The sequence below is a fragment of the Heteronotia binoei genome, chromosome 1, assembly GCF_032191835.1.
Source record: "Heteronotia binoei isolate CCM8104 ecotype False Entrance Well chromosome 1, APGP_CSIRO_Hbin_v1, whole genome shotgun sequence".
NCBI classification, from domain to species: domain Eukaryota; kingdom Metazoa; phylum Chordata; class Lepidosauria; order Squamata; family Gekkonidae; genus Heteronotia; species Heteronotia binoei.
In genome coordinates, this window is record NC_083223.1 from 6,921,922 (window position 1) to 6,949,607 (window position 27,686).

The following is a 27,686-nucleotide window of genomic DNA, read 5'->3' on the forward strand; positions in this document are numbered from 1 at the left end:
CTGTGTCACCCCCCAAAGTCTCCTTGCTCCGCCCCAAAGTCTCCTGGCTCCACCCCCCAAAGTCTCCTGAGTCACCCCCAAAGTCTCCTGGCTCCGCCCCCCAAAGTCCCCAGCTATTTCTTGAATTGGACCCGGGAACCCTATTCTGCTGCTATAGACCATCCGACCCACAATGGCTCTCTCCTGCAACGCTGCCACTGGGAGGAACTGAGCGGGTTGTTTTATAGTGATGATTGGAGAGGCCGAAGCTCCCAGCAGAAACGCGACCTCCACATTGCAAAAGGAACGCCCCGCCCATCCAATCCTATCCCCTGGGAGGAGAGCCTCCCTGAATGCTGTCAGATAGATCCAAGCGGGCAGCCGCGTTGGTGTGATGCAGTTGAACGAAGCAGGAGTCCAGCGTCACCTCGAAGACCAACCCATTTTGATTGAGGACGTCAGCTTCCGTGTGCTCTCCAGCACGCCTCATCAGACGAGGAATCCAGCATGATTGCAAACCTTGCTCACTGCGCTGGATTCCTCGTCTGATGAAGCGTGCTGGAGAGCACACGAAAGCTGACGTTCTAATGGGTTGGGCTTAGAGGGCACACTTGACTCCTGCTTTGTTAAACGCGCTCCGATTTCCTTCCGCGCAAAACCCGCCGGTGCGGACCAGCGCCGCGTTCCGATTCCTTGTCCGCAAGAGCGCCCTCTGGTGTCCAATTAATTCTTCCCCCTCGGCCCTGGTCGTCTGATTAAACGATAGGATGCATTTGAGTGGGGAGGAGGCAACCCATAAAAGAAGGGCTGGGAGAGAAACTGCTTCTTGCTGACCGGGAGACGGGGGGTGGGGAGAGCCGGAGAAGCGGAAAATAAACCCAAACCAACCCGCTCAGTCTCTGCCACCCCCCGGTGCAGGGAGAGAGCAGCTTTCCAAAGCACCCATATAATGTGAACGTCCTCTACCATGAAGCTTTTCCTTTGGGCGGCGTTTCCTCTCTTGCTTTATTCTTTCCAGCCGGGAAAAGCGAGTGGGGATGCAGCCCCCGCCGGTTTACTGACTCTGAACTCGGATGGAGTAAAAGAGGAGGAAGGAGTGAGTATGCACCCGTCGTCTTGAGAGTCCAGTCCAAATGCAACTCCCCCCCCCCCACACACACACACGCCTTGTGTGGGTAGTGATCTGGGGTCGTTTTGTAGAAAAAGAGGGGCCGAAGCTCATTAGCACAACTCATTAGCATAACTCATTTGTGTAGGCACACCCCTGGCGTCAACGGAAGGTGGACTCAATTATACCAGCACAAAATCTACCTTAAAACGCTTCTTCAATTAGAACTGTCCTAAGGAAACCTTACTCCCATCCAGGGTTCCCTCTAAGCCAGGGGTGGCCAACGGTAGCTCTCCAGATGTTTTTTTTTTGCTTACAACTCCCATCAGCCTCAGCCATTGACCATGCTGGCTGGGGCTGATGGGAGTTGTAGGCCAAAAACATCTGGAGAGCTACCGTTGGCCGCCCCTGCTCTAAGCTACAGAGTCTTGTGAGCAAAAATTCTACTTTGTGAGCTGCTGGCATTCAAGTTGTGAGCTGCTGCGTCCGTTAGTTTGTTCTGGGGAGCCGTTTTTTCCTGAGCTAAGTCAAACAGGTGTGAGCTGGAGGCTAAAAATCTGTGAGCTAGCTTGCACTAACTCCCAGCATACTTTAAAAATGACTTTTTCCTCTGTGGCCACAGCGGCACGAGGAAGATTTCCATCTCTCTGCTTTAGACGTTTTGGATATTTCTGCATTTTTTGGAGGGGGGAGGGCGGAATTAGAAAGTTTGTCAAATCTTAAGAGTTCAGCCAACTTCTCCCAGGGGGCTTGAACAACGGAGCCCAGAAGCAAGTATTCGGGGCGGGGGGGGGGGGCGGTTAAGAAAGAAAGAGCACAATAAAATTTAGAGATTCCGGAGCTCCGCTCCTGGGAACTCCTGCCCAAAATGAGCTCGGTAGTGATAGATTCATGCCCTTGTGAATTTTCCTGTCCTGCTTGAATCTCACAGCCACGCCATTTAAGGCAAGGATCCCCAATAGAGTTGCAAGATACCCCCTGGCTACCCGCTGGAAATGGAAGATGCCGTTGCCAGATCCAGGTGGGAAAACTCCTGGAGATTTGGGAGTGGAGATGGGGGAGACCAGGGACCTCAATGGGGCACAACGCCTTAGTGTCTCCCCTCCAAAGCAGACATTTTCTCCAGGGGAACTGATTTCTATAGTCGGGAGACGAGCTGCAATTCCAGGGGATCCCCAGGTCCCGTCTGGAGGCTGGCATCCCTAGGATTTCCTAACACAGAGCCCTTGGTGCCCACGGGCGATTGCCCGCCAAGTGTTTTTAGGAAGTAGCGGAGGGCAGGCCTCATTTTGGGCAGGAGCTCACAGGAGCGGAGCTCCGAAACGTTTAAATTTTATTGTGCTGTTTTTCTCACACACACGCACACACCCCAAAAATACTTGCTTCTGGGCTCCGTTGTTCAAAACCCCCCTGTGAGAATTTTGCTGAACTCTTAAGATCTGAGACACTTCCTAATATTTTTCCCCCACAAAAAAAAGGGAAATAAGCAAAACATTTAAAGCAGAGAGATGGAAATCTTCCTCATGCTACTGTGGCCGCAGAGGAGAAAGAAGACGACTGCAGATTTATACCCTGCCCTTCTCTCTGAATCAGAGACTTAGAACGGCTTACAATCTCCCATATCTTCTCCCCCCACAAGAAGACCAGATTTATACCCTGCCATTGTCTCTGAATCAGAGACTCAGAGCGGTTTACAATCTCTATATCTTCCCTCCACACAAGAAGACTGCAGATTTATACCCCGCCCTTGTCTCTGAATCAGAGACTTGGAGCGGCTTACAATCTCCTATAACTTCTTCCCCCCCACAATAGACATCCTGTGAGGTGGATGGGGCTGAGAGGGCTCTCACAGCAGCTTTCAAGGACAGAGTCTCAGAGCGGCCTACAATCTCCTTTCCCTTCCTCCCCCACAACAGACACCCTGTGAGGTGGGTGGGGCTGAGAGGGCTCTCACAGCAGCTGCTCTTTCAAGGACAACCTCTGCAAGAGCGATGGCTGACCCAAGGCCATTCCAGCAGCTGCAAGTGGAGGAGTGGGGAATCAAACCCTGTGAGGTGGGTGGGGCTGAGAGGGCTCTCACAGAAACTGCTCTTTCAAGGACAATTCTGCAAGAGCGATGGCTGACCCAAGGCCATTCCAGCAGCTGCAAGTAGAGGAGTGGGGAATCAAACCCAGTTCTCCCAAATAAGAATTAAATCAAATTCTCCCAGAAAGTAATTTAAAAAGTATGATGGGAGTAAGGTCTGATAATGACAATTGTAATTCAAGAAGCATTTTAAGGCAGACGATGAGCTGATATACTTTAGTACACCTTCTGGTGATGTCAGACCTGAGTGGCCTGTGCAAATGAATTGTGCTGATGAGTTCTGGCATCTCTTTTTCTACGAAATGACCCCTAGCTGGGGAACAGGTAGAGATTTTGCCCAGCAGGGCTTCTGTTGACTAATCCAGATTTCATTGGCTATGTAATATTTCTTCGGCAGCAGCTGCCAAAATCCTCACTGCGTGACTGAAGAGAAGCTGTTAAGCGATCGCTTTGTGGCCATTTTGTGGCTGCCATTTTGTTGCTGTGACCACCGTACTGGGTCAGAATGTCAATGGGCCCCCAGGCTCAAAAAGATGTGGGAACCCCCAGGGCTTTTTTTTTGTAGCAGGAGCTCCTTTGCATATTAGGCCACACCCCCTGATGTAGCCAATCCTCCAAGAGCTTACAAGGAGCTCCTTTGCATATTAGGCCATACCCCCTGATGTAGCCAATCCTCCAAGAGCTTACAAGGAGCTCCTTTGCATATTAGGCCACACCCCCTGATGTAGCCAATCCTCCAAGAGTTTACAGGGCCTACTGTAAGCTCTAGGAGGATTAGCTACATAAGGGGATGTGGCTAGGGTTGCCAATCCCCAGGTGGGGACAGGGGATCCTCTGGTTTGGAAGCTCTCCTCCCGTTTCAGGTCAGATAGCGGGGGGGGGGGTGGGGGGGAAGGGAAATGTCTGCTGGGCACTCCATTGTTGCCTATAGAGAATGCTTCCCATAGGGAATAATGGAAAATTGATGCACAGGGCTCTGGGGAGGCTGGTTTTTGAGGTGGAGGCACCAAATCTGCAGCACAGCATCCGATGCCTCTCCTCTAAACACCCTCTAAGTTTCAAAAGGACTGGACCAGGGGTTCAGTTCTATGAGCCCCAGAAAAAGGTGCCTCTCTCCTTCATTATTTCCAATGGAGGGAAGGCATTTAAAAGGTGTGCGGTCCCTTTCAATGTGATGGCCAGAACTCCCCCTGGAGTTCTATTGTGCTTGTCACAACCTTGCTCCTGGCTCCACCCCCAAAGTCCCCAGATATTTTTTGAATTGGACGTGGCAACCCTAGGTGTGGCCTAATATGCAAAGGAGTTCCTGCTGCAAAAAAAGCCCTGGAGTCCCTGCCGTAAAGAAACATGGGGCGTTTTCGCACTGACCTTACGCCGGAGCGACGTCCCTCTTCACCACGCAGCGTCTGCGCGGATTTCGCACTAATTGCTCCGCAGAACCCGGAAGAGCCGCCAAGTCCCGCGGCTTTTGCGTCACAAATGTAAACTGGTTTTTGGCAGTTTACATTTGCGACGCAAAAGCTGCGGGACTTTGCGGCTCTTCCGGGTTCTGCGGAGCAATTAGTGCGAAATCCGCGCAGACGCTGCGTGGTGAAGAGGGACGTCGCTCCGGCGTAAGGTCAGTGCGAAAACGCCCATGCTTTCTTCTTCCACAGGATTAAGTTATGCTCCTGTTAAACTTAGCAGGAATCCCATTTGTCAGTGAATGTGAAGCTAAGTTTTGGAGCGAGCACCGTCACAGTAGACGGCTTGGATCTTTGTCTCGCCGTGCGAGCGAGTGAGTGTGTGTGCGGATCCCAGGGTTGAAGTACTGCTAGGCTTGCCAACTCCAGGTTTGGAAATTCCTGGAGATTTGGGGGTGGGGTCTTGGGAAGGCATGGTTTGGGGAAAGGAGGAATCTCAGCAGGATATAATGCTGTAGAGAACAAAGCGGCCGTTTTCTCCAGGGGAACGGAATTCTCTAGGTGGGAGGTCAGTGTAATTCCTGGAGATCTCCAGTTTGGCAACCCTCTAAGTCAGGAGTGTCAAACTTCTAGCCCCAGGGGCCAAATCAGGCCCCCAGAGGGCTCCCGTCATGCCCCTGAGCAACTGGCTGTCATCTGCTTCCTTCTCCCTCTCTTGCTTCCTCCTTCATCACAGTTTGCTTTGCCAGGCTTGCTCAATCGCACAGGAGTTACAGAGCAAAACCTCTATTTCCTCCATTGACTGAGGCTCCTCCCTTGGGGAGGAAGGGGGGGAGGCGGATCTTGCCTTGCCAAGCAAGATTGCACAGCAGAGCCATGCCTCTCTTCCTTCTACTGGCTGAGATTCCTCTTCCTCCTGGTCCCCTGGGGAAGGAAGGAAAGAGCCAGAGTTTCCTTTGCTCAATTCCCTGGATCCCATGAGAGAGATACAAAGAAAGCACCTTTAATACCAATGAGTACTAATGTTTTAAGCATACTTTCAGTATTTTTTTAAAATCTTTATTTGTGTTTTGTCTGTGTCCTTTATAGAAATTATATCTCTGCTACCTAATCTTAAATAGGTACATACATGGCCCAACCTGACAAGGTTTCATTTATGTCAGATCTGGCCCTCATAACAAATGAGTTCCAACATCCCTGCTCTAAGTGGAATTAAACCCTCTGCTTTTCTTTGTAGGCAAGTTCTTTTCCTGCAGAAGCACAGCCTCAGAAGTCAGGTAAGAGGAACCTTTGATCACCTGAAAGAAAGAGATGATGTGCTTAGATGTGCAGCTGGTAGATTTGCATGTATATGCATGAACTTCCAAGGTGGTGCTGAAACTTAGGTGACCTGAATACAAATAGAGTGATATAAGGAATTAGGTCAAAAGTGAACAACAGCTGTCTTTGTTTTAGGATGGGGCTGGAAGCTTGGGGGGTTGGGGGGCAAAATATGCAGACAGGAGAATACAAGAAGAGCTGTATTGGATCAGACCAGTGGTCCATCCAGTCCAGCCTCCTGTCTCACACAGTGACCAACCAGTTCTTCTAGAGGGCCAACAACAGGGCATACAGGCCGAGGCCTTCATAAGAAGATCAGAAGAGCCCAGCTGGATCAAACTAGTGGTCCATTTAGTCCAACATCCTGTCTCACACAGTGGCCAACCAGTTCCTCTGAAGGGCCAACAACAGGGCAGAGAGGCCAAGGCCTTCATAAGAACATCAGAAGAGCTCTGCTGGATCAGACCATCTAGTCCAGCATCCTGTCTCACACAGTGACCAACCAGTTCCTCTGGAGGGCCAGCAACAGGGCAGAGAGGCCAAGGCCTTCATAAGAACATCAGAAGAGTCTTGCTGGATCTGACCAGTGGCCCATCTAGTCCAGCCTCCTGTCTCACACAGTGGCTGACCAGTTCCTCTGAAAGGCCAACAAGATGGCAGAGAGACTGAGGCCTTCAAAAGAACATCAGAAGAGCCCTGCTGGATCAGACCAGTGGCCCATCTAGTCCAGCCTCCTGTCTCACACAGTGGCCAACCAGTTCCTCTGGAGGGCCAGCAACAGGGCAGAGAGGCCAAGGCCTTCATAAGAACATCAGAAGAGTCTTGCTGGATCAGACCAGTGGCCCATCTAGTCCAGCCTCCTGTCTCACACAGGGGCCAACCAGTTCCTCTGAAGGGCCAACAATAGGGCAGAGAGGCGGAGACCTTCATAAGCCTCCTGTCTCACACAGTGGCCAACCAGTTCCTCTAGACAAACAACAACAGGGCAGAGAGGCCAAGGCCTTCATAACAACACAAGAAGAGCCCAGCTGGATCATACCAGTGAGGATCCATCTAGTCCAGCATGTTGTCTCAATATAAAAGTATTATAAAATATCGGGGAGGGACGGTGGCTCAGTGGTAGAGCATCTGCTTGGTAAGCAGAAGGCCTCAGGTTCAATCCCCAGCATCTCCAACTAAAAGAGTCCAGGCAAATAGGTGAAAAACCTTAGCTTGAGACCCTGGAAAGCCGCTGCCAGTGTGAGTAGACAATACTGACTTTGATGGACTGAGGGTCTGATTCAGTATAAGGCAGCTTCATATGTTCATATGGAACATGTGACCATTCACCAAGAACTGGGAGTTCCAGTACTTTTATAAAACTTTAAACATCCAACAAAGGTATTCCATTTATCCCGAGGGGTATTTCATTTAGCCAAAGAGAATACACAGTTCATGTAATGTCTTGTGTTCATCTTCTTCCAGAATATATAAATCAGTCTTCCATGGAATCATCTTTCATAGTTGTCTGAAAGTATTTTGGGACTCCTGGTTTATGGTGAACAATCACACGTCCCAAGGTTTTATAGTTTTGTACAAGAGAATCTGATGTTGTACGTATAATGCATGGGATGGAGAAAGTAGAGAAAGAAGTACTTTTCTCCCTTTCTCACAATACAAGAACTCGTGGGCATTCGATGAAATTGCTGAGCAGACAGGTTAAAACGGATAAAAGGAAGTACTTCTTCACCCAAAGGGTGATTAACATGTGGAATTCACTGCCACAGGAGGAGGTGGCAGCCACAAGCATAGCCACCTTCAAGAGGGGGTTAGATAAAAATATGGAGCAGAGGTCCATCAGTGGCTATTAGCCACTGTGTGTGTGTGTGTATCCCTTCCGTTCTAGTTCCTTGCATACCGGAATTGGAACTATTTCTTTTAGTGGAGACAACTGATACAGCTGCTGATAATCTGCCACATTCCAGAGTGTTACCCTATTGTCCTTCTGACTTAAGAACATAAGAGAAGCCATGTTGGATCAGGCCAACGGCCCATCAAGTCCAACACTCTGTGTCACACAGTGGCAAAAAATTTTATATACACACATACACTGTGGCTAATAGCCACTGATGGACCTGTGCTCCATAGTTTTATCTAAACCCTTCTTGAAGGTGGCTATACTTGTGGCCGCCACCACCTCCTGTGGCAGTGAATTCCACATGTTAATCACCCTTTGGGTGAAGAAGTACTTCCTTTTATCCGTTTTAACCTGTCTGCTCAGCAATTTCATCGAATGCCCACGAGTTCTTGTATTGTGAGAAAGGGAGAAAAGTACTTCTTTCTCTACTTTCTCCATCCCATGCATTATCTTGTAAACCTCTATCACGTCACCCCGCAGTCGACGTTTCTCCAAGCTAAAGAGTCCCAAGCGTTTCAACCTTTCTTCATAGGGAAAGTGTTCCAGCCCTTTAATCATTCTAGTTGCCCTTCTCTGGACTTTCTCCAATGCTATAATATCCTTTTTGAGGTGCGGCGACCAGAACTGCACACAGTACTCCAAATGAGACCGCACCATCGATTTATACAGGGGCATTATGATACTGGCTGATTTGTTTTCAATTCCCTTCCTAATAATTCCCAGCATGGCGTTGGCCTTTTTTATTGCAAACGCACACTGTCTTGACATTTTCAGTGAGTTATCTACCACGAGTAGAGTTATCTACACAAGTAGAGTTATCTACCACAAGTTATCTACCACAAGTTATCTACCACAAGTAGAGTTATCTATTTTTTCTCCCATTTGATTTGTGGTGATTTAAAGAAAATGCAGTTGCCATTGCGTGCTTTCTGGCGCAGGCATTCAGCATCCTATTGAGACTCCCTGGGACTGTTGAACTTCTGACTTTTCCTCCTTTCCACCTGATTCCAACATAATTAATTCCTATTCTCTAGCTACACTTTCCCAATGGCATTGCAGAATCAGTGGTTAATTATCAGTTCCGGATTTGGGGGCTGCTTCCACTTTGTACCCAAAGCCACTCTCATTATCTTATTTTATTTTTTAGAAATCGTTATTATAATAATGCTGTGGACATACAATCAAAATATTTTTTAAAATGAGCGTTCACGCTACACTAAATAATGTTTAGCAACTGGATTTTTACTAAGAATAGCACAAATTCAGTTGCAGAACGCATTCTTTAGTGTGGTGTGAATGCACCAGTATTGACTACAAATGGAAAAGCAGCATTTATATCTGTCCACCTCTCCCGACAAGGACTGATACTTAAATATTGGCTTATAAATTTCACGGACATAGGAAATAACTAAGACTGCAGATGAAGAGGAAATTGCAGGGGAAATGTAAGCCTTACAGAAGGGGACTAAGCGGTCCTCATCCTTTTTGGCACCAGGGACCGGTTTTGTGGAAGACAATTTTTCCACAGACCGGCCGGGGTGGGGAGGGGAGGTATGGTTTTGGGATGATACAATTGTGCACTTTATTTTGGTGTGGTAGTTAAGTGTGCAGACTCTTATCTGGGAGAACCGGGTTTGCTTTCCCACTCCTCCACTTGCAGCTGCTGGAATGGCCTTGGGTCAGCCGTAGCTCTCGCAGAGCTGTCCTTAAAAGGGCAGCTTCTGGGAGAGCTCTCTCAGCCCCACCCACCTCACAGGGTGTGGGGGAGGAAGATAAAGGAGATTATGAGCCACTCTTGAGATTTGGAGTGGAGGGCAGGATATAAATCCAATATCATCGTCTTCTCATTATTATATTGTAATATATAATGAAATAATTATACAACTCACGGCCTGGTTGGTAACAGGCCATGAACCGGGACCGGTCCGTGGACCAGGGGTTGGGGACCCTCGGCTTGGACTAAGGAATGGAATGCGCATTGTTAGGTATTAATGACAAACAGTGTTCTGTTATTTGTAGAAAAAGGCCCTCAGTGTTTTCATGTGCCACCATTTGTTTAAGAAAAGGAATGACTGAGAGATACAAAGTGGATCCTAGCAAGCCATTTGATCCCATGTTCCTACATAAAACAGTGAAGACTGGAAATCTTTAAAATTAAGAAGCCAGGATTCTCCCTGAAGTCAAGCTTGCAAAAATGGCATTTTGCCCTCATCTTCCACACGGGCTGTTTTTTGAAGCCCTGTCGAAGGAGCACCGAGTGAAAAAAGCAGAAGACTTTCCCCTCAGTGAGATGGATGAGGAAGTATAAGACTTCTCATGGAAGAAATTGGTGCCATTAACACACGGGATCCCAGCCATGGCACCCACCAACACCTTTTCTGGAACCCGTGAAGTGTTTTTAGGAAGCGGTTAGGACCAGGTAGGGCCGGGGTGTCAAACTCATTTGTTCTGAGAGCCGGATCTGACATAAATGAGACCTCGTTGGGCCGGGCTATGTCAGGCTGGGTCATGTCAGGCCAGGCCACCTGTGTACCTACTTAAAATTAGGTAGCAGAGATATAAACTTTACAAAGGACACAGCCAAACACAATTAAAACATGCTTAAAATGTTAGCACTCATTGGTCTTAAAGATGCTTTCTTTGTATTTCTCCCATGGGATCCAGGGAACTGGGCAAAGGAAGCTCTGGCTCTTTCCTTCCTTCCCCAGGGGACAGGAAGGGGGGGAGCCTCAGCCAATAGAGAAAACAGAGGTTTTGCTCTGTAGCTCCTGTGCAAATGAGCAAGCCTTGCAAAGCAAACCATTATGCAGAAGGGAAGCAAGATATAGGGAGAAGGAGATGACAGCCATTTGCTCAAGGGCCCGATTCGACCCCCAGACCGCATGTTTGACACCCCTGAGGTAAGGCTTTTAATTGAGTATCTAATTGGCTGTGTAGATTTTTTAAAACTATTTCTTTGGCAGTAGCTGCCACCACAGCACAAGGATCTATACTGTGTTACTGAGGTTAAGCTGTGGCGATCATTTTGTGGCTGGCTCCACCTTCTGCAGCAGCCGTTTTGTGGAGACCATTTTATTGCCATGCCCACAGTGCCATGTCAGAATTCCAAATGTGCTTTCAGGCTTGAAAAGGTTGGGGGATCCCTGCATATTAATATCTTTCATCTTCTTGCCTTCTAGTGCAAGATCTCTCTTGGCGATCAATCTACACCCCAGTGAAAAGCTGCCACAAGAACCTAACAGAGAAACATGGTGAATTTTCTCCCCCGTCGTTCCCGAACGGTTTTGAAGGAACTGTCTGGTGTAACTGGACTGTCTGGGCAGGCTCTCGAAAACACATCGTTATTTATATTAAAGGTTTTCTGAGTGGCGAACGCTGTGATGTGAGTGACGATAAGATTTTCTTTCACGGAGTCTCTTCCCTGGTAGAGGACGCCGTGATCTACGCCTGTTGGCAGAAAGAGGTTCATGTTTTTGCCACTTACGCTAAAGGTGTCAACGTGGTCCTTCTCTTGAGGTATTCTGCTCATCTCAGGAAAGAAAAATTTGTAGGCAAATACTATATCTTCAAGCACCGAGAAACAAAGAATTCTCCCAAGGGTGTCGTTGACTCATCTGAAATACTGTTTCCTGAGCTATCTCGCTTGGTTCTCACCAGCCTTCCTCAGTCTGAGAAAGAGGCTTTTCTCTCAGTGTGGGACAGTGTGAATACTAGTTTATCCGCAAGTCATAGAACCAACCGAGTGAATGAACTTAGCGAATCTTCGTCAGCAAGAAGAGAAGTTGTAAGAGTTGCAGACCGCCCAAGTTTTGTTTGGGAAGTGACAGACACTGAACACGTATTACCTCAAAGTCCAAGTTTGATGTCCATGTCCTCCATGGACAACAGAAAATTTCCTTGCAGTTCTGAAACATTAATAGAAATGAGAGGACATACGAGCTGGGGCCACCTCAGCGATTCGACTGCTCCTTCAAATGTCCTTTCATATGTTCCTTATCTAAGTTCATCACCCCTAATCAAACCTTCCAGCCCTATAGAAGGATCAGCACTTCTAAGTACTAGTTGGTCGGCCTTTGTTATGAGTGATCCTCAGTTGGGTGGCAAAAAGTCACAACAGATACATATCTCGGATACTTATCCTCTGGCTTTGTCTCACAGCTTGGAGGCCACCACAGAAGTGAATAGTGAATTTATCTCTACTCACCGTGTGGAAGAAGTTATGTCAACAAACTTCCAAAATGTCATGCCAGTTCCTGAAGGAGTGAGCAGAGATGCCCCTGTTTTTGAGACTGCCCCGCTACTTACTCCCGAACAGAACTGGATCAGAACAGAGATTCAGGGTGACTCCTTTCTTCTTCTGTCCAAGACCCTAGAACAAGGCCAGCCTAGCAGGCAATCTGGTAGTCCTGAGAGGATATTGAGTGGTGATCGTTATAGGAGCAAGTGGGAAAGTAGAACTGCTCTAGTCCCTGAGGAAAGCACTATGATGTCGGATACTAGACCCATTTTAGAAAGCAGCATGGAAGTCATTGACCTGCTCAAGACCAACTGGGATATCACGGCGCCGTGTGATTCACCATGTGGAAGATTTTCCCCAAAGACAAGAAGCAACTCCAATGAAGCATTTGGTACTATAGAAAACACGTTACCCGTAGCCACTGAATTTATCACCAGTGCTGATGTTTCCCTGAACCTAGCTACCGAGATGCTGGGTGAATCACACAAGACTAACTGGGAAGGACAGAGTAGCTACTTTGGGGGAAGAAGAACTAAACCAGAGCTGCCTTTTTTCCTTGATGAAGCCGCAATGGCTCCTACCATTCCCCCGGAACCAGAATTTTTCACATTCAATCAGGATCGTGGCCTGTCTTTAAAGATAAAACCCACTCTTCCTTTTCCTGATATAGAAGTGGAGCATTCGCTCCCTCATGGTTCCAAAGCATTCTTTTTATTAGCTATTCCTGACCGAGAGCCAACCCCTTCTTACGTAGGTTCTGTTCTTTTCCCATCGATGGTGCTCACCCATCCATTGTCATTCGTAGAACCAGACAGAATGCTTGATCTCCCTGAACTGAGTTCTTTTGTCCTCTCAGAAACAACACAAGCCCTTTCTTTAACTGTTGAGAGGCCGAGGGCTATCACCTCAGGGCTAGAATTTGACTGTAGTGAAACGGCGGCCATTTTGCAAACAGCTACAGAACTGGAGAATGTTCTTTCTCCCAGTGTTACGCTCTTGGAGCTTGCTGTGTCCCTGACAACCATGTTAAATTCTCTAGCGAATGAACAAACCATGTCTGCTTTCTACACTGTTGATGAAATTACCTCTTCTTTGGGGATGCTAACGGCAAATGCAGTTAAATTGATGAGCTCTTCGACTTCTTGCTGCGAGCATGCTGCCAAAGAAGATCTCTCTCTTCTTACAGTTCAGCCTTCTGGGTCAGTTGATCCCACGGTGGGAGTTCCAACTCGTAGTTTCTCCGCTGCAGAATCAGAATATCTTTTCCCAAACCCCAAGATGGCGTTTACCAAACAGCAGTTACTGGAAGGAAAAAATGACAATTTCATCACAGCACCTGAAGAAGAAGATGAGAAGGCTCTCTTCTCTGTTGCGGTCAAACACTTGGACTTGTTTTCTGAGACCCAACCATTTCCATCCCTCAGTGGATTTACAGAAAACGGACAATTTCCTCAGAACGAATCAGTCACTGAGATGACGTCCCTTGCATTTGTGCCAGTTACAGGTGAAGAGAAGAGTGCAATGGATTGCACCTTTATCTCTCACACAACAGTTACCTCAGTCTTGTCACAGACCAAAATGCAGACCCAAGCTGTGTTTCCCAGTCCCTTAAAATCAGTAGATGATCCAACAGGACCCACAAAGAGGCCTCAAGAATGTTGGGAAAGGCAACGGAGCGTGGAGTGGCAAAAGACTGTCCTGGAAATTACCGTTGCCGATATTAATGTACCAGAAACTCACGTCAAGGCAGTACCTCAGAAGAACACTGAAGAGCCACAAACTCCTCAACTGCCTTCGGACGCTGAGAACAAAGTAGTTTCCCAAGTGCCTTGGAATGATATTGGTATGCTGTTTCTATTGCCTTATTCTTTAGAGGGAGGGTGACTTCGAAAGGGCCACTGGAACAAGCACAACAAAAATGTACAGAATGCCACGTTGTGTCCTCTAAAAGCAAAGGCAGCCATGATTTGTTTTTGAAATATGCTCCCTGTAGCTTCAGTAGGAATCAAGAAGGAAAGGAAGGGATGACTACTTGAGTGTGCATGGTATTAGTGAAGACTGGCCCAGGGTCTTCAGTTGCAGCAGGTCATGCCTCATGTAGATGCTTATGTTAAAATCGTAGTAAAGTGGAAGCCATTTTCTACCTCTGCAGGGTGCAATGCCATACAGTCCAACCTCCAAGACAGCCATTTTCTCCAGGGGAACTGATCTGTCATCTGGAGATCAGATGTAATTCTGGAAGATCTCCAGGTCCTACCTGGCGGTTAGCATTAGGCTTCCCAACCCTCCCGCCCTGACTGGGGACCCCAGGATTTCCACCCTCTTCCCCCGCCCCCCCCCCAAAATGGAAGGGGGGGAAAACGGCGCCAAGGAGCTCGCTTGGCTTCTGGAGGCGAAGGCCACCGAGATTGCACGCCAGGTGGTGAGTGCCAGGCAGGCGGGAGGGCGCGCACGGGACCGGGGTGGGCCTCCCTTGGGTGGCTGAGCTCGGCCATCTCGCCTCCTCCGTCATCTACCTCGCCAAGGCTGCCGGAGCCGGGGCAACCTGGCGTGCGTCCGCCTGGCGAGCAAGGAGAGGCGACGGCGAGCGAGGAGGAGGTGGCTGGAATGTGCGGGGATGAGGCTGGGTGGGCGCCCGCACGGCTGCTCCGAGGGCGCGGGGCTTCGCCTTTCGGAGCCGGGAGGAGGGGGAGGATGGGTCAGCCTCTGGGTACCCTGCGAGGACCCCGCGAGGACCTAGCTGTCCAGGATGAACGCCCATGTCCTCAACACACACTTCCTAGGTCACACTGTGACAGTTCCCCCCTCCCCGTTCTTAGGACATGGCTGAGAAGTGTTTCAATAACACTTCCTTTGAAAAATAATCCATCCCACTCTGTTTTTTTGGAAAACTGGGCTGTGGACAGAACAGGAAGAAGTTAATTACTGTCCAGGGGGGTGTGGTTGTGAGTTCCCAAAAGTTTGAAAAAAATGTTTAATTTTTCATGAAAGAGAAAAGGGCTCTGATCTCCATTGGAATCCCTCCCTGTTTACACAGAGAGTTTCTATTAGCAGAGTCAACAGCGAGACTCCTGATAGCTCCCTGTCTCTGGGGGAGCTGTTTTTTGAGGTAGAGGCACCAAATTTTTAATATAGTATCTAGTGTCTCTCCTCAAAGTACCCCCCAAGTTTCAAAACGCTTGGAGCAGGGGGTCCAATTCTATGAGCCCCAAAAGAAGGTGCCCCTATCCTTCATTATTTTCTATGGAAGGAAGACATTTAAAAAGGTGTGCTGTCCCTTTAAATGTGATGGCCAGAACTGTTTGGAGTTCAATTATGCTTGTCACACCCTTGTTCCTGGCCCCTCCCCCAGTGTCTCCTAGCTCCACCCCCAAAGTCTCCTGGCTCCACCCCCAAAGTCCCCAGATATTTCTTGAATTGGACTTGGCAACCCTAGTTAGCATACACCACAAAACCGTGATTACACACAACTTTTAACAATTGTTAAAAGAGCAAAGGTGCTTGGCATTTGGACTTCAAGAGAATTTTTTGGGGACACTGAATAACAATTGTGGCACTTTATATTATGAATTGTGTGGTTGTTGATTAGTAACTATTGTGATATGTGGGAGATTCAAGCTTTATAAACGGTATAGTAATTTGTATGAAAGTGGCATTTCGGTTAATCACGGTATCGTGGTGTATGTTTCCTCCTGTACGAGATTCTCCTGTCGTTTAGCTTACCTCGAGGTTGGCTATCCTAACATGAGACCCTGGAGAGCTGCTACTGGTTATAGTCGGTTGTATTGACCTTGATAGGTCTGATTCAGCATACGTGGGGTGGCCAGGTCTGAAGAACAAGGCAGGGGAGGACTTATTGGAATGCTCCAGGAGAGAGCAGGAAAATAGTATGCCATGCTTTCACTGCCTCTGGGTGATGTAGGCACATGGGGGGGCACTCTGGTTTGGGGGCAAAACTCTATGGTTTGAAGCTAATTTTACCATGGCGTTTTGCCCCAAAACCGGAGTGTCCCCCTCCCCAACGTCATTAACGTGCCTGTGTCACTTCTGGGTGACATAGACACACTGCATTATTTCCGGCTTCTTGCTTTTTTGGGGTGGGGGGTGGGGGGTAATTCATTGGCAGGAAGGAGCTCCCAGCAGCCACCCCCCCCACACACACACACACACTTTCTGATAGCCCTGAGTTGAGAGGAGGACCTCCGAGCGAGGAAACTCTCCATCCCCAACTGGGACTGGCAACCTTTGATATAATATATGGACAGGGGTGGAATTCTAGCAGGAGCTCCTTTGCCTATGAGGCCATACCCCCATGATGTAGCCAATCCTCTAAGAGCTTACAGGCGGAGGTGGAATTCTAGCAGGAGCTCCTTTGTCTATGAGGCCACATCCTTCAGATGTAGCCAATCCTCCAAGAGCTTACAGACAGAGGTGGAATTCTAGCAGGAGCTCCTTTGCCTATGAGGCCACACCCCCATGATGTAACCAATCCTCTAAGAGCTCCTTTGCCTATGAGGCCACACACCCTGAGGAGGAGGACCTCCGAGCGAGGAAACTCTCCATCCCCAACTGGGGACTGGCAACCTTTGATATAATATATGGACAGGGGTGGAATTCTAGCAGGAGCTCCTTTGCCTATGAGGCCATACCCCCTTGATGTAGCCAATCCTCTAAGAGCTTACAGGCGGAGTTGGAATTCTAGCAGGAGCTCCTTTGTCTATGAGGCCACATCCTTCAGATGTAGCCAATCCTCCAAGAGCTTACAGACAGAGGTGGAATTCTAGCAGGAGCTCCTTTGCCTATGAGGCCACACCCCCATGATGTAGCCAATCCTCTAAGAGCTTACAGGCGGAGGTGGAATTCTAGCAGGAGCTCCTTTGCCTGTGAGGCCACACCCCCATGATGTAGCCAATCCTCCAAGAGCTTACAAAAATGAGCCTTGTAAGCCCTTGGAGGATTGCTTACATCAGGAGGGCGTGGCCTAATACACAAAGGAGCTCTTGCTAGAATTCTACCCCTGTATAAGGATTTTGTTAATATAGACTTTGAGTATGTTATTACAATGTTGTGCTGACAAAGACATAAGAAATAATATATTTTTGGAACATTTGTAAATTTTGGCATTAGTTATTTTTTTCACAGTTCATGCTTTTTCGTCTTCGCCCTTTTCTGTGATTCTCTCTTTTGCACCACCCAGAAGTTGGAAGCTCTAGCCCCAAATCCCAGTTTGAGAAATACTAATATATCTTTTATTAGCTTGTTAGGGCTTTTATTAGCTTGTCAGGGCTTTTTTTGTAGCAGGAGCTCCTTTGCATATTAGGCCATGCCCCCTGATTTAGCCAATCCTCCAAAAGCCTACAGGGCCTACTGTAAGCTCCAGGAGGATTGGCTACATCAGGGGTATGTGACCTAATATGCAAAGGAGTTCTGGCTACAAAAAAAAGCCCTGGTACTGTTACCATTCTGTGTGTGTTTCCTATGGATTTTTCTATGTTTAACTGCAGCATTTAGAACCCCATTTTTGCTTTGTAGGGTTACAGTATTCTTAGGCCACTTAATTTGCTTTAACAATACAAGTTAAGGATATCGGGATGCTAAAATTTGTGCTCAGTACCAAAGCTTTCACTTCTGCTGACCATCTATGGATCACAGTGTGGCTGCCAGCCTCCGGGTGGCACCTGGAGATCTCTGACTACTACATTCGATCTCCAGATGACCAAGACTAGTTCTCCTGCAGAAACTGGCTGCTTTGGAGGATGGGCTTTATGCAGGGCCTTTTTGGCAGAAAAAAGCCCAGCAGGAACTGATTTGCATATTGGCCATGCCCCTGACTTTACCACTGTTTCATGTAGGGCTTTCTTTCTAGAAAAAGCCCAGCGGGAACTCATTTCATATTAGGCCACACCTCCTGACTTCACCATTGTTTCATGGCATTATACCCCACTGAGGTCCCCCTACCTTTTCCAGTCTCCATCCCCAAAATCTCCAGGTATTTCCCAATTCAGAGGTGACAACCCTAAATTATTGGCCTGCATTTGTTTAGAATGGCCTTGCCATTTTGGAGTAAACGGCTCGCGGAGAAAAGCAGGATCAGGAAAAAGGTTTCTGAATTCTAAGTCCTTAGAGATGAACCCGTGCAAAATAGAAAACAGCCATCCGTCAATAATAATTTAAAAAAATCTTTGCCAGAATAAGCCGGATGGTCAGTGATGCTGTGAAGCCCCGTGCTCCTCGAGGGTGCCGTGTGAATAATGAAAACGCATTTATTATATCTTCTTCTCCCTACAGAGTGGGGATTCCCCTGGCTGATGGTGTATCTTCCCGTCAAGAGCTGCCACGTGACATTGACGGGCGAAGCGGGAACCTTTTCTCCTCCCCCTTTCAGCAGCATTCAGGCCAATCACTGGTGCAACTGGACCATCTGGGCGGGCCCCGACAAACACATCTTGATTTACATCGAAGGGTTCGAGGGGAAGCCGGGCTGTGAAGAGAATCAAGATAAGATTCTGTTTCAGGGGGTCACGTCGAGACCAGAGAACAGAGTCACTGACGCCTGTCGAAACCACGGGACTTTGGTCTTTGCTACCCAGGCGGTGGCTGCCCGCGTGGTGTTTTTATCGAAAGCGTCGCCTCAAATCGACGGCCCTAAACATTTTAAAGGACGGTATTATATATTTGAAGATTACCAAACCTCAGCTTCCGCAGACGGCGATGCCCTTCCTGAAGCTTTGGAATCTGGCAGCCGTCACGGAATTCCGTCCTACAAAATTCACTCGAGACGTATTTCGGACTTTGAGAAGACGGGCCGGATTCCTAGCGATGTAAACATCCGGCCGGTGAGTCGTGAAGGAAGACGGAACAAAACCAACACTGCCTCAAGCTTGAAAGCGTTACCAGAACCAGCTGTTAGTAACTACCCTATAGTTTCTTTCTCCAAATCCACAGCCAGCACTCTCGATATGAAGGAGATAGAGGTTATCAAACCAGCAGCTGATGAGCATCGAACTGGCAGTTTAAAGAAAACTGTAGCCTTGGGTTCAAATGGTTTGGAGGGTAAAGAAAAGGCTACTCTATCTGCGGCCTCTTCGTATGACTCCCAGAAGTTCAGAACAAAGACTAATTTGATGACGGCAGGAATTATCACAACATCTGCTGGCCCTGGAAAAAATGGCCATGCACCCGTACATCAGAGGCCAACATACGAGAAAGATATTGGGAGAGCAAAATTTGAAAGATCCGGCTCCCCAAGCTGGGTAACTTTTCCGCAAGTCTTTTTAAGAGAGCAGAGACTTCCAGTTTCCCCTCCTAAAAGTATTCCAGAGGAGGATACTCACCTGGTCCTTCAGCCATGGCCATCTAAGACTGAGATCTCAAAGAAGGTTTCCAATGTGGTGGAGTTTCAACAGGTAGAGATAAAAGAAGCGGCTGGAGGAGAGCGGACGAGCGGCCAAGTCGTGAGAGAAGGAAACGGGGACAGCTACGTGGCTGGAAGAAGTAGATCTCATAGCACTGAACTGCTCTCTGTAAACGTGCCAGACAAGTCCACAATGAAACCAAGGCCCCACCTGACCACCTCGGCCCATCCGAAGGTGTTTCGTGTTGTTTCTTCTCTGAACGTCCTTAATAGCGACCTTATGGGCATCACCACCACTTCACAGTCCCAGGTTGTTCTCCCAGGTAACTGGAAAAATACACAAGTAGAAGGGGCAGTGACTTCATGGCCAGATGAGAGAGCCAGTTTGGTGTCGTTAAGTGCGCGGACTCTTATCTGGGAGAACCGGGTTGGATTCCCCACTCCTCCACTTGCACCTGCTGGAATGGCCTTGGGTCAGCCAGAGCTCTCTTATCTGGGAGAACCGGGTTTGATTCCCCACTCCTCCACTTGCAGCTGCTGGAATGGCCTTGGGTCAGCCATAGCTCTCTTATCTGGGAGAACCGGGTTTGATTCCCCACTCCTGCAACAGCAACTGCTGGAATGGCCTTGGGTCAGCCAGAGATCTGGGAGAACCGGGTTTGATTCCCCACTCCTCCACTTGCAGCTGCTGGAATGGCCTTGGGTCAGCCAGAGCTCTCTTATCTGGGAGAACCGGGTTGGATTCCCCACTCCTCCACTTGCACCTGCTGGAATGGCCTTGGGTCAGCCAGAGCTCTCTTATCTGGGAGAACCGGGTTTGATTCCCCACTCCTCCACTTGCAGCTGCTGGAATGGCCTTGGGTCAGCCAGAGCTCTCTTATCTGGGAGAACCGGGTTTGATTCCCCACTCCTCCACTTGCAGCTGCTGGATTGGCCTTGGGTCAGCCAGAGCTCTCTTATCTGGGAGAACCGGGTTGGATTCCCCACTCCTCCACTTGCAGCTGATGGAATGGCCTTGGGTCAGCCAGAGCTCTCTTATCTGGGAGAACCGGGTTTGATTCCCCACTCCTCCACTTGCAGCTGCTGGAATGGCCTTGGGTTAGCCAGAGCTCTCTTATCTGGGAGAACCGGGTTTGATTCCCCACTCCTCCACTTGCAGCTGCTGGAATGGCCTTGGGTCAGCCAGAGCTCTCTTATCTGGGAGAACCGGGTTTGATTCCCCACTCCTCCACTTGCAGCTGCTGGAATGGCCTTGGGTCAGCCAGAGCTCTCTTATCTGGGAGAACCGGGTTTGATTCCCCACTCCTCCACTTGCAGCTGCTGGATTGGCCTTGGGTCAGCCAGAGCTCTCTTATCTGGGAGAACCGGGTTGGATTCCCCACTCCTCCACTTGCAGCTGCTGGATTGGCCTTGGGTCAGCCAGAGCTCTCTTATCTGGGAGAACCGGGTTGGATTCCCCACTCCTCCACTTGCAGCTGATGGAATGGCCTTGGGTCAGCCAGAGCTCTCTTATCTGGAAGAACCGGGTTTGATTCCCCACTCCTCCACTTGCAGCTGCTGGAATGGCCTTGGGTTAGCCAGAGCTCTCTTATCTGGGAGAACCGGGTTTGATTCCCCACTCCTCCACTTGCAGCTGCTAGAATGGCCTTGGGTCAGCCAGAGCTCTCTTATCTGGGAGAACCGGGTTGGATTCCCCACTCCTCCACTTGCAGCTGATGGAATGGCCTTGGGTCAGCCAGAGCTCTCTTATCTGGAAGAACCGGGTTTGATTCCCCACTCCTCCACTTGCAGCTGCTGGAATGGCCTTGGGTTAGCCAGAGCTCTCTTATCTGGGAGAACCGGGTTTGATTCCCCACTCCTCCACTTGCAGCTGCTGGAATGGCCTTGGGTCAGCCAGAGCTCTCTTATCTGGGAGAACCGGGTTTGATTCCCCACTCCTCTACTTGCACCTCCTGGAATGGCCTTGGGTCAACCACAGCTCTCTTATCTGGGAGAACCGGGTTTGATTCCCCACTCCTCCACTTGCACCTGCTGAAATGGCCTTGGGTCAGCCAGAGCTCTCTTATCTGGGAGAACCGGGTTTGATTCCCCACTCCTCCACTTGCAGCTGCTGGAATGGCCTTGGGTCAGCCAGAGCTCTCTTATCTGGGAGAACCGGGTTTGATTCCCCCCTCCTCCACTTGCAGCTGCTGGAATGGCCTTGGGTCAGCCAGAGCTCTCTTATCTGGGAGAACCGGGTTTGATTCCCCACTCCTCCACTTGCAGCTGCTGGAATGGCCTTGGGTCAGCCAGAGCTCTCTTGTCTGGGAGAACCGGGTTTGATTCCCCACTCCTCCACTTGCAGCTGCTGGAATGGCCTTGGGTCAGCCAGAGCTCTCTTATCCGGGAGAACCGGGTTTGATTCCCCACTCCTCCACTTGCAGCTGCTGGAATGGCCTTGGGTCAGCCAGAGCTCTCTTATCTGGGAGAACCGGGTTTGATTCCCCACTCCTCCACTTGCAGCTGCTGGAATGGCCTTGGGTCAGCCAGAGCTCTCTTGTCTGGGAGAACCGGGTTTGATTCCCCACTCCTCCACTTGCAGCTGCTGGAATGGCCTTGGGCCAGCCATAGCTCTCGTAGGAGTTGTCCTTGAAAGGGCAGCTGCTGCAAGAGCTCTCTCAGCCCCACCTACCTCACAGGGTGCCTGTTGTGGGAGAGGAAGATAATGGAGATTGTGAACTGCTCTAAGACTCTGAGATTCAGAGTGTAGGGTGGGAGGTATAAATCCAATTTCTCCTCCTCCTCCTGAGATATACAGGGCGATAAATTTTGTGAGCACCTTATCTGTTTGCCAGCCTTCTGATAAGTTAATTGAGTTAATTCGGAGGGAGTGTGCAGCAGTTCACTTAAAGTAACCTGAAATTTTCTGAGGTCAACATGTTTCCCGGTTTTAGGAAGCTTGGGGGTGGGGGGCACATTAATCAATTAGAGCTACTATACTCATCCAATATATTAGTATACATAAAACCATAAAATACAAGGGCTTTTCAGTGATAGCCCCACAAATATGGAACAGCCTCCTCAGGGAGGGTGTCCAGCCTCTCAGTTTCGATCTTCAGCAGGCAATAAAAGACTGTGCTATTTAGGGACTGCATTTGGCTGATTAACACGTTTGGAATTCTGGCACAAAATGGCTGCTGTAGAAGATGGAGCCAGCCGCAAAATGGCTGCCATGACGTCCAGGCCTACCATGACATTTTTTGTTGTGTTCTTTTAGGGGGGGGGGGGTGTCTGTATTTAAATAGTCATTTTGTTTACGTTGTAAGCCAGCTTGAATTCTGCAAGGTAGAAAGGTGTCTAATAATATTTTAAATAAATAAATGTAACATATGCATAAACACGTACTTGCAGCTCTGTGTAATCCTAGCAACCAGGAGTTGCCTTTTGCTTTGCCTTCATTACTGCACAATGCATTAAGCAACCATCAGGTTACAAGGTACCAGTAGAGGGGTGCATGTGTATACTTTGCATACTTAATTTTGGAGTTGCAGCTTCATGTCTGGATGGAAGTTGCCATGAAATACCATGCTTACCGACCACCCTGCCCCTTTCTGTTGTTCTCTTCCATAGACAGCGTGTTTGTTTTCAGACCTGATGAAAATGATTCTATCCTGGAATCCCAGCACAAACCCGGAGGTAATACAGCAATACCGTTTTCTCTCCCTTCCTCAATCGTCCACCCCCTCAAAGATGGGAGGAACCCTTAACTTGGAGCATTTTGCATTCCCATTTTCCTCCCTTCCAAGCTAGCTCGCAGATTTTTAACATCCACCTCACACATTTTTGTCTTAGCTCAGGAAGGATGACCCCAGAGCACACTAATTTATGCAATAGCTCACAATTTTAATGCCAGTAGCTCACAAAGTAGAATTTTTATTCACAAGAGAGGGAACATTGCTTGCAACTTGTTCCTGTTTCATCTGCGGAATGTGTTATGTTCTGTTCCACATGCTTTGTCTCCCTCTAGTGGTCGATTCAATATTACACTGGTGTATGTCTGCCATATCTTCTTCCAGATTTGAACAGCAGGTTTTTATGCCAGACAGAAGCTGGTGCAGTATTGAACTGACCACTAGAGGGAGCAAAACATGTGTGGAACAGAAAACAAACCCTCAAGAAACAGGAACTTGCGATTGAGAAAATGAGAATGCTTTCTGTATACTTTTTAAAAAAGTGTAGATGACTGGGGAAGGCAAGGGCAAACCACCCTGTAAAAAGTCTGCCATGAAAACGTCGTGATGCGACGTCGCTCCAGAGTCGGAAATGACTGGTGCTTGCACGAGGGACTGCCTTTACCTTTAACAATCCTGCCTGCTAATAAGTTATAATAGGAGCCCCGTGGCATAGAGTGGTAAGCTGCAGTACTGCAGTCCAATCTCTGCTCACGACCTGAGTTCGATCCCAGTGGAAGCTGGGTTCAGGTACCTGGCTCGAGGTTGACTCAGCCTTCCATTCTTCCGAGGTCAGTAAAATGTGTCTGCAGCTTGCTGGGGGCAAAGTGTAGAGGACTTGGGAAGGCAATGACAAACTACCCACCAAGAAAACGTCCTGATGTGATGTCACCCCGTGGGTCGGTAACACCTTGGTGCTTGCGCAGGGAACAACCTTTACCTTTAATAAGTTATAGCCAAAGAGTGGGCAGGGGAGGAGGGGACACTTAAATGTGTTGGCAGGAGTAGCTGGCGATGCTTTCATTTGCCTTGCTGTGCTTTGGCAACTTTTGGGTTTTCTACAGATGTTTTACTTGAAGTAACTTTTGGCATTGAGCACCGAGGATGGATCCCACAGGATGGAAGTGAATTGGAAGAAGACCTCATCAAATCAGTGAAGATGCAGGTGAGGAGCAAATGTCATGGTATTGGGGGGGGGGGGGTCACCAACCTGTTTGAGCACCTTTGGAATGTTGGCACAGTGTGGTGAGCGTGCCCACAAAATGACTGCCACTGGAGGTGGAGCTGGCCACAAAATGGCTGCCACAGAAGGTGGAGCAGCCACAAAATGGCTGCCGCAGGTGGTGGAGCCAGCCACAAAATGGCTGCCACAGGAGGTAAAACTGGCCACAAAATGGCTGCCACGGCTTACTTCAGATCCTTGTGTTGTGGTGGCAGCTGTTGCCAGAGGAACATTTAAAAAAAAAAAACCTACAAAGCCAATCGGATCTCCAATGGATAATAGCTAGCACGAGGAAAGATGGCTGGCAGACCCCAAGGCGCCCACAGGCATTGCGTTGGGGACCCCTGTCTCAGAGCACTTTGTATCTGGTGAGTAGCAAGGGAGGGGCCTTCTCATTCTGTCTCCCCCCCCTCCCCAGCTTTTTGCATTTGTTAGCTTGAAAGCATTCAAAGAAAACCCCAGCTCTCGATCAGTCGGGTTAGAATGGATAAAAGGAAGTCCTTCTTCACCCAAAGGGTGATTAACATATGAAATTTACTGCCACAGAAGGTGGTGATGGCTGCCAGCATAGACAGCTTCAAGAGGGGATTGGATAAACATCTGGAGCAGAGGTCCATCCGTGGCTATTAGTCATAGCATATTGTGGCTATTAGTCATAGCATATTGTTGGAACTCTGTCTGGGGCAGTGATGCTCTGTATTCTTGGTGCTGGAGTGGGGAGCGGGGGGGGGGGGAAACAGTGGGAGGGCTTCTAGTGTCCCGGCTCTGTTGGTGGACCTCCTGATGGCACTTGGGGTTTTTGGCCACTGTGTGACACAGGGTGTTGGACTGGATGGGCCATTGGCCTGATCCAACATGGCTTCTCTTATGTTCTTACGTGACACAGAGTGTTGGACTGGATGGGCCATTGGCCTGATCCAACATGGCTTCTCTTATGTTCATATGTGACATAGGGTGTTGGACTGGATGGGCCATTGGCCTGATCCAACATGGCTTTTCTGATGTTCTTATGTGACACAGAGTGTTGGACTGGATGGGCCATTGGCCTGATCCAACATGGCTTTTCTGATGTTCTTATGTGACACAGAGTGTTGGACTGGATGGGCCATTGGCCTGATCCAACATGGCTTCTCTTATGTTCTTATGTGACACAGAGTGTTGGACTGGATGGGCCATTGGCCTGATCCAACATGGCTTCTCTTCTGTTCTTATGTGACACAGAGTGTTGGACTGGATGGGCCACTGGCCTGATCCAACAGGGCTTCTCTTATGTTCATATGTGACATAGGGTGTTGGACTGGATGGGCCATTGGCCTGATCCAACATGGCTTTTCTGATGTTCTTATGTGACACAGAGTGTTGGACTGGATGGGCCATTGGCCTGATCCAACATGGCTTCTCTTATGTTCTTATGTGACATAGGGTGTTGGACTGGATGGGCCATTGGCCTGATCCAACAGGGCTTCTCTTATGTTCTTATGATCAAACAAAATAAGGATGAGGTGCGGATAGGATTTAATGGATTACCTGGATAGGAAACCTGCGAGCATTTGAATGAGTTGAATTTGCTTCTGAGAGGGAAATTCTGGGCTATTTGCATGTCTCTGTAGTTGAGTCTCCGTACCCTAAGTGTTAACCCCAATGCTGGCTCTTTCTCTTCCCAGGTACGAGAGAAGGTGAAATTCCTCTCCAACAAAGTCAAAGAAATCAAGTTGAAGGAAATTAAAAGGAAGGAAAGGAGTGGAAGGAAAAGGTAGCGATGACAAATTATAGACTATCCTAAGATAATGACATTCGAAGCCCTATTCTGTTCCACATAATAATAATAATAAACTTTTATTTATACCCCGCCCTCCCTGCCTGGGCAGGCTCAGGGCGGCTGGGTACCCTCGTGGGGAAAGCGAACGTTGACAGCTCCTAGAGCCCGTAATTGGAATACAAGACTCTGACATGGGTTAAATTAGGCAAACAATACAAACAGGCTTCGGTGTAAGTAATACAGAAACAGACCATGGCCTGAAAGAAATCTGTCTTGAAGCACTAAAGATGTATATTTATCTAGTCCTTTTACAATGTATCAAACATAGGACTGTATAAAAATCACATTGTTATAACCAGGGCTTTTTTGGAAGAAAAAGCCCAGCAGGGACTCATTTGCATATTATGCCACATCCCCGACACCAAGCCAGCCGGAACTGCATTCCTGCTCAAAAAAAAGCCCTGCTTATAAGAATTGTTTAACAATTGACGGTGGAAGACAGGAAGGCCTGGTGTGACTTGGTCCATGGGGTCGCAAAGAGTCGGACTCGACTGTGCGACTGAACAACAACAAAAATAGCAATGGCAATAGGCACATTCCAAGGTTCGTACAGGCAACATCTACTTAAGACCTTGTGCTCTACTCCTTTGTGAATTTCAATGACAGTGTCCAAAGTAGCATCTTAAAACAATGTTCATCCGGAGCCCTGCACCTTGGGGAACAGAGGTCCCCACAAAGAAAGAAAGAGAACTTGCCTCTTCCAGAACATAAGGCGGTTTCGGGGCTCTTCTTCTACTCAGCCTCTCATACAGATCATTTCTAATGGAGCCACAGATAACACCTTCTTATGCACGGATCAATGCATTCTCTTGAAAGTTCTGCACCCAGCTCAAGAGCTCTGTGTGTGCGGACTCTTATCTGGGAGAACCGGGTTTGATTCCCCACTCCTCCACTTGCAGCTGCTGGAATGGCCTTGGATCAGCCACAGCTCTCTTATCTGGGAGAACCGGGTTTGATTCCCCACTCCTCCACTTGCAGCTGCTGGAATGGCCTTGGGTCAGCCACAGCTCTCTTATCTGTGGGAACCGGGTTTGATTCCCCACTCCTCCACTTGCACCTGCTGGAATGGCCTTGGGCCAGCCACAGCTCTCTTATCTGTGAGAACCGGGTTTGATTCCCCACTCCTCCACTTGCACCTGCTAGAATGGCCTTGGGTCAGCCACAGCTCTCTTATCTGGGAGAACCAGCTTTGATTCCCCCCTCCTTCACTTGCACCTGCTGGGATGGCCTTGGGTCAGCCACAGCTCTCTTATCTGGGAGAACCAGCTTTGATTCCCCCCTCCTTCACTTGCACCTGCTGGGATGGCCTTGGGTCAGCCACAGCTCTCTTATCCGGGAGAACTGGGTTTGATTCCCCACTCCTCCACTTGCACTTGCTGGAATGGCCTTGGGTCAGCCAGAGCTCTCTTATCTGGGAGAACCGGGTTTGATTCCCCACTCCTCCACTTGCAGCTGCTGGAATGGCCTTGGGTCAGCCACAGCTCTCTTATCCGGGAGAACTGGGTTTGATTCCCCACTCCTCCACTTGCACTTGCTGGAATGGCCTTGGGT

The 27,686-nt window shown here is 48.7% G+C and overlaps 1 protein-coding gene across 1 annotated transcript in view; it reads left to right on the forward strand.

Moving 5' to 3' along the window:
* Positions 1-718: 718 nt before the first annotated feature.
* Positions 719-27,686, forward strand: part of LOC132565967 (uncharacterized) — a 30,702-nt gene continuing 3,734 nt past the window's right edge. Inside the window, exons 1-7 of the mRNA XM_060230585.1 lie at positions 719-1,075; positions 5,814-5,853; positions 10,973-13,873; positions 18,319-19,707; positions 22,994-23,059; positions 24,159-24,259; positions 25,981-26,069. Coding sequence (XP_060086568.1) covers positions 947-1,075; positions 5,814-5,853; positions 10,973-13,873; positions 18,319-19,707; positions 22,994-23,059; positions 24,159-24,259; positions 25,981-26,069 — 4,715 coding nt within the window. The 5' untranslated portion in view covers positions 719-946. The remainder of the gene's footprint in view (positions 1,076-5,813; positions 5,854-10,972; positions 13,874-18,318; positions 19,708-22,993; positions 23,060-24,158; positions 24,260-25,980; positions 26,070-27,686) is intronic.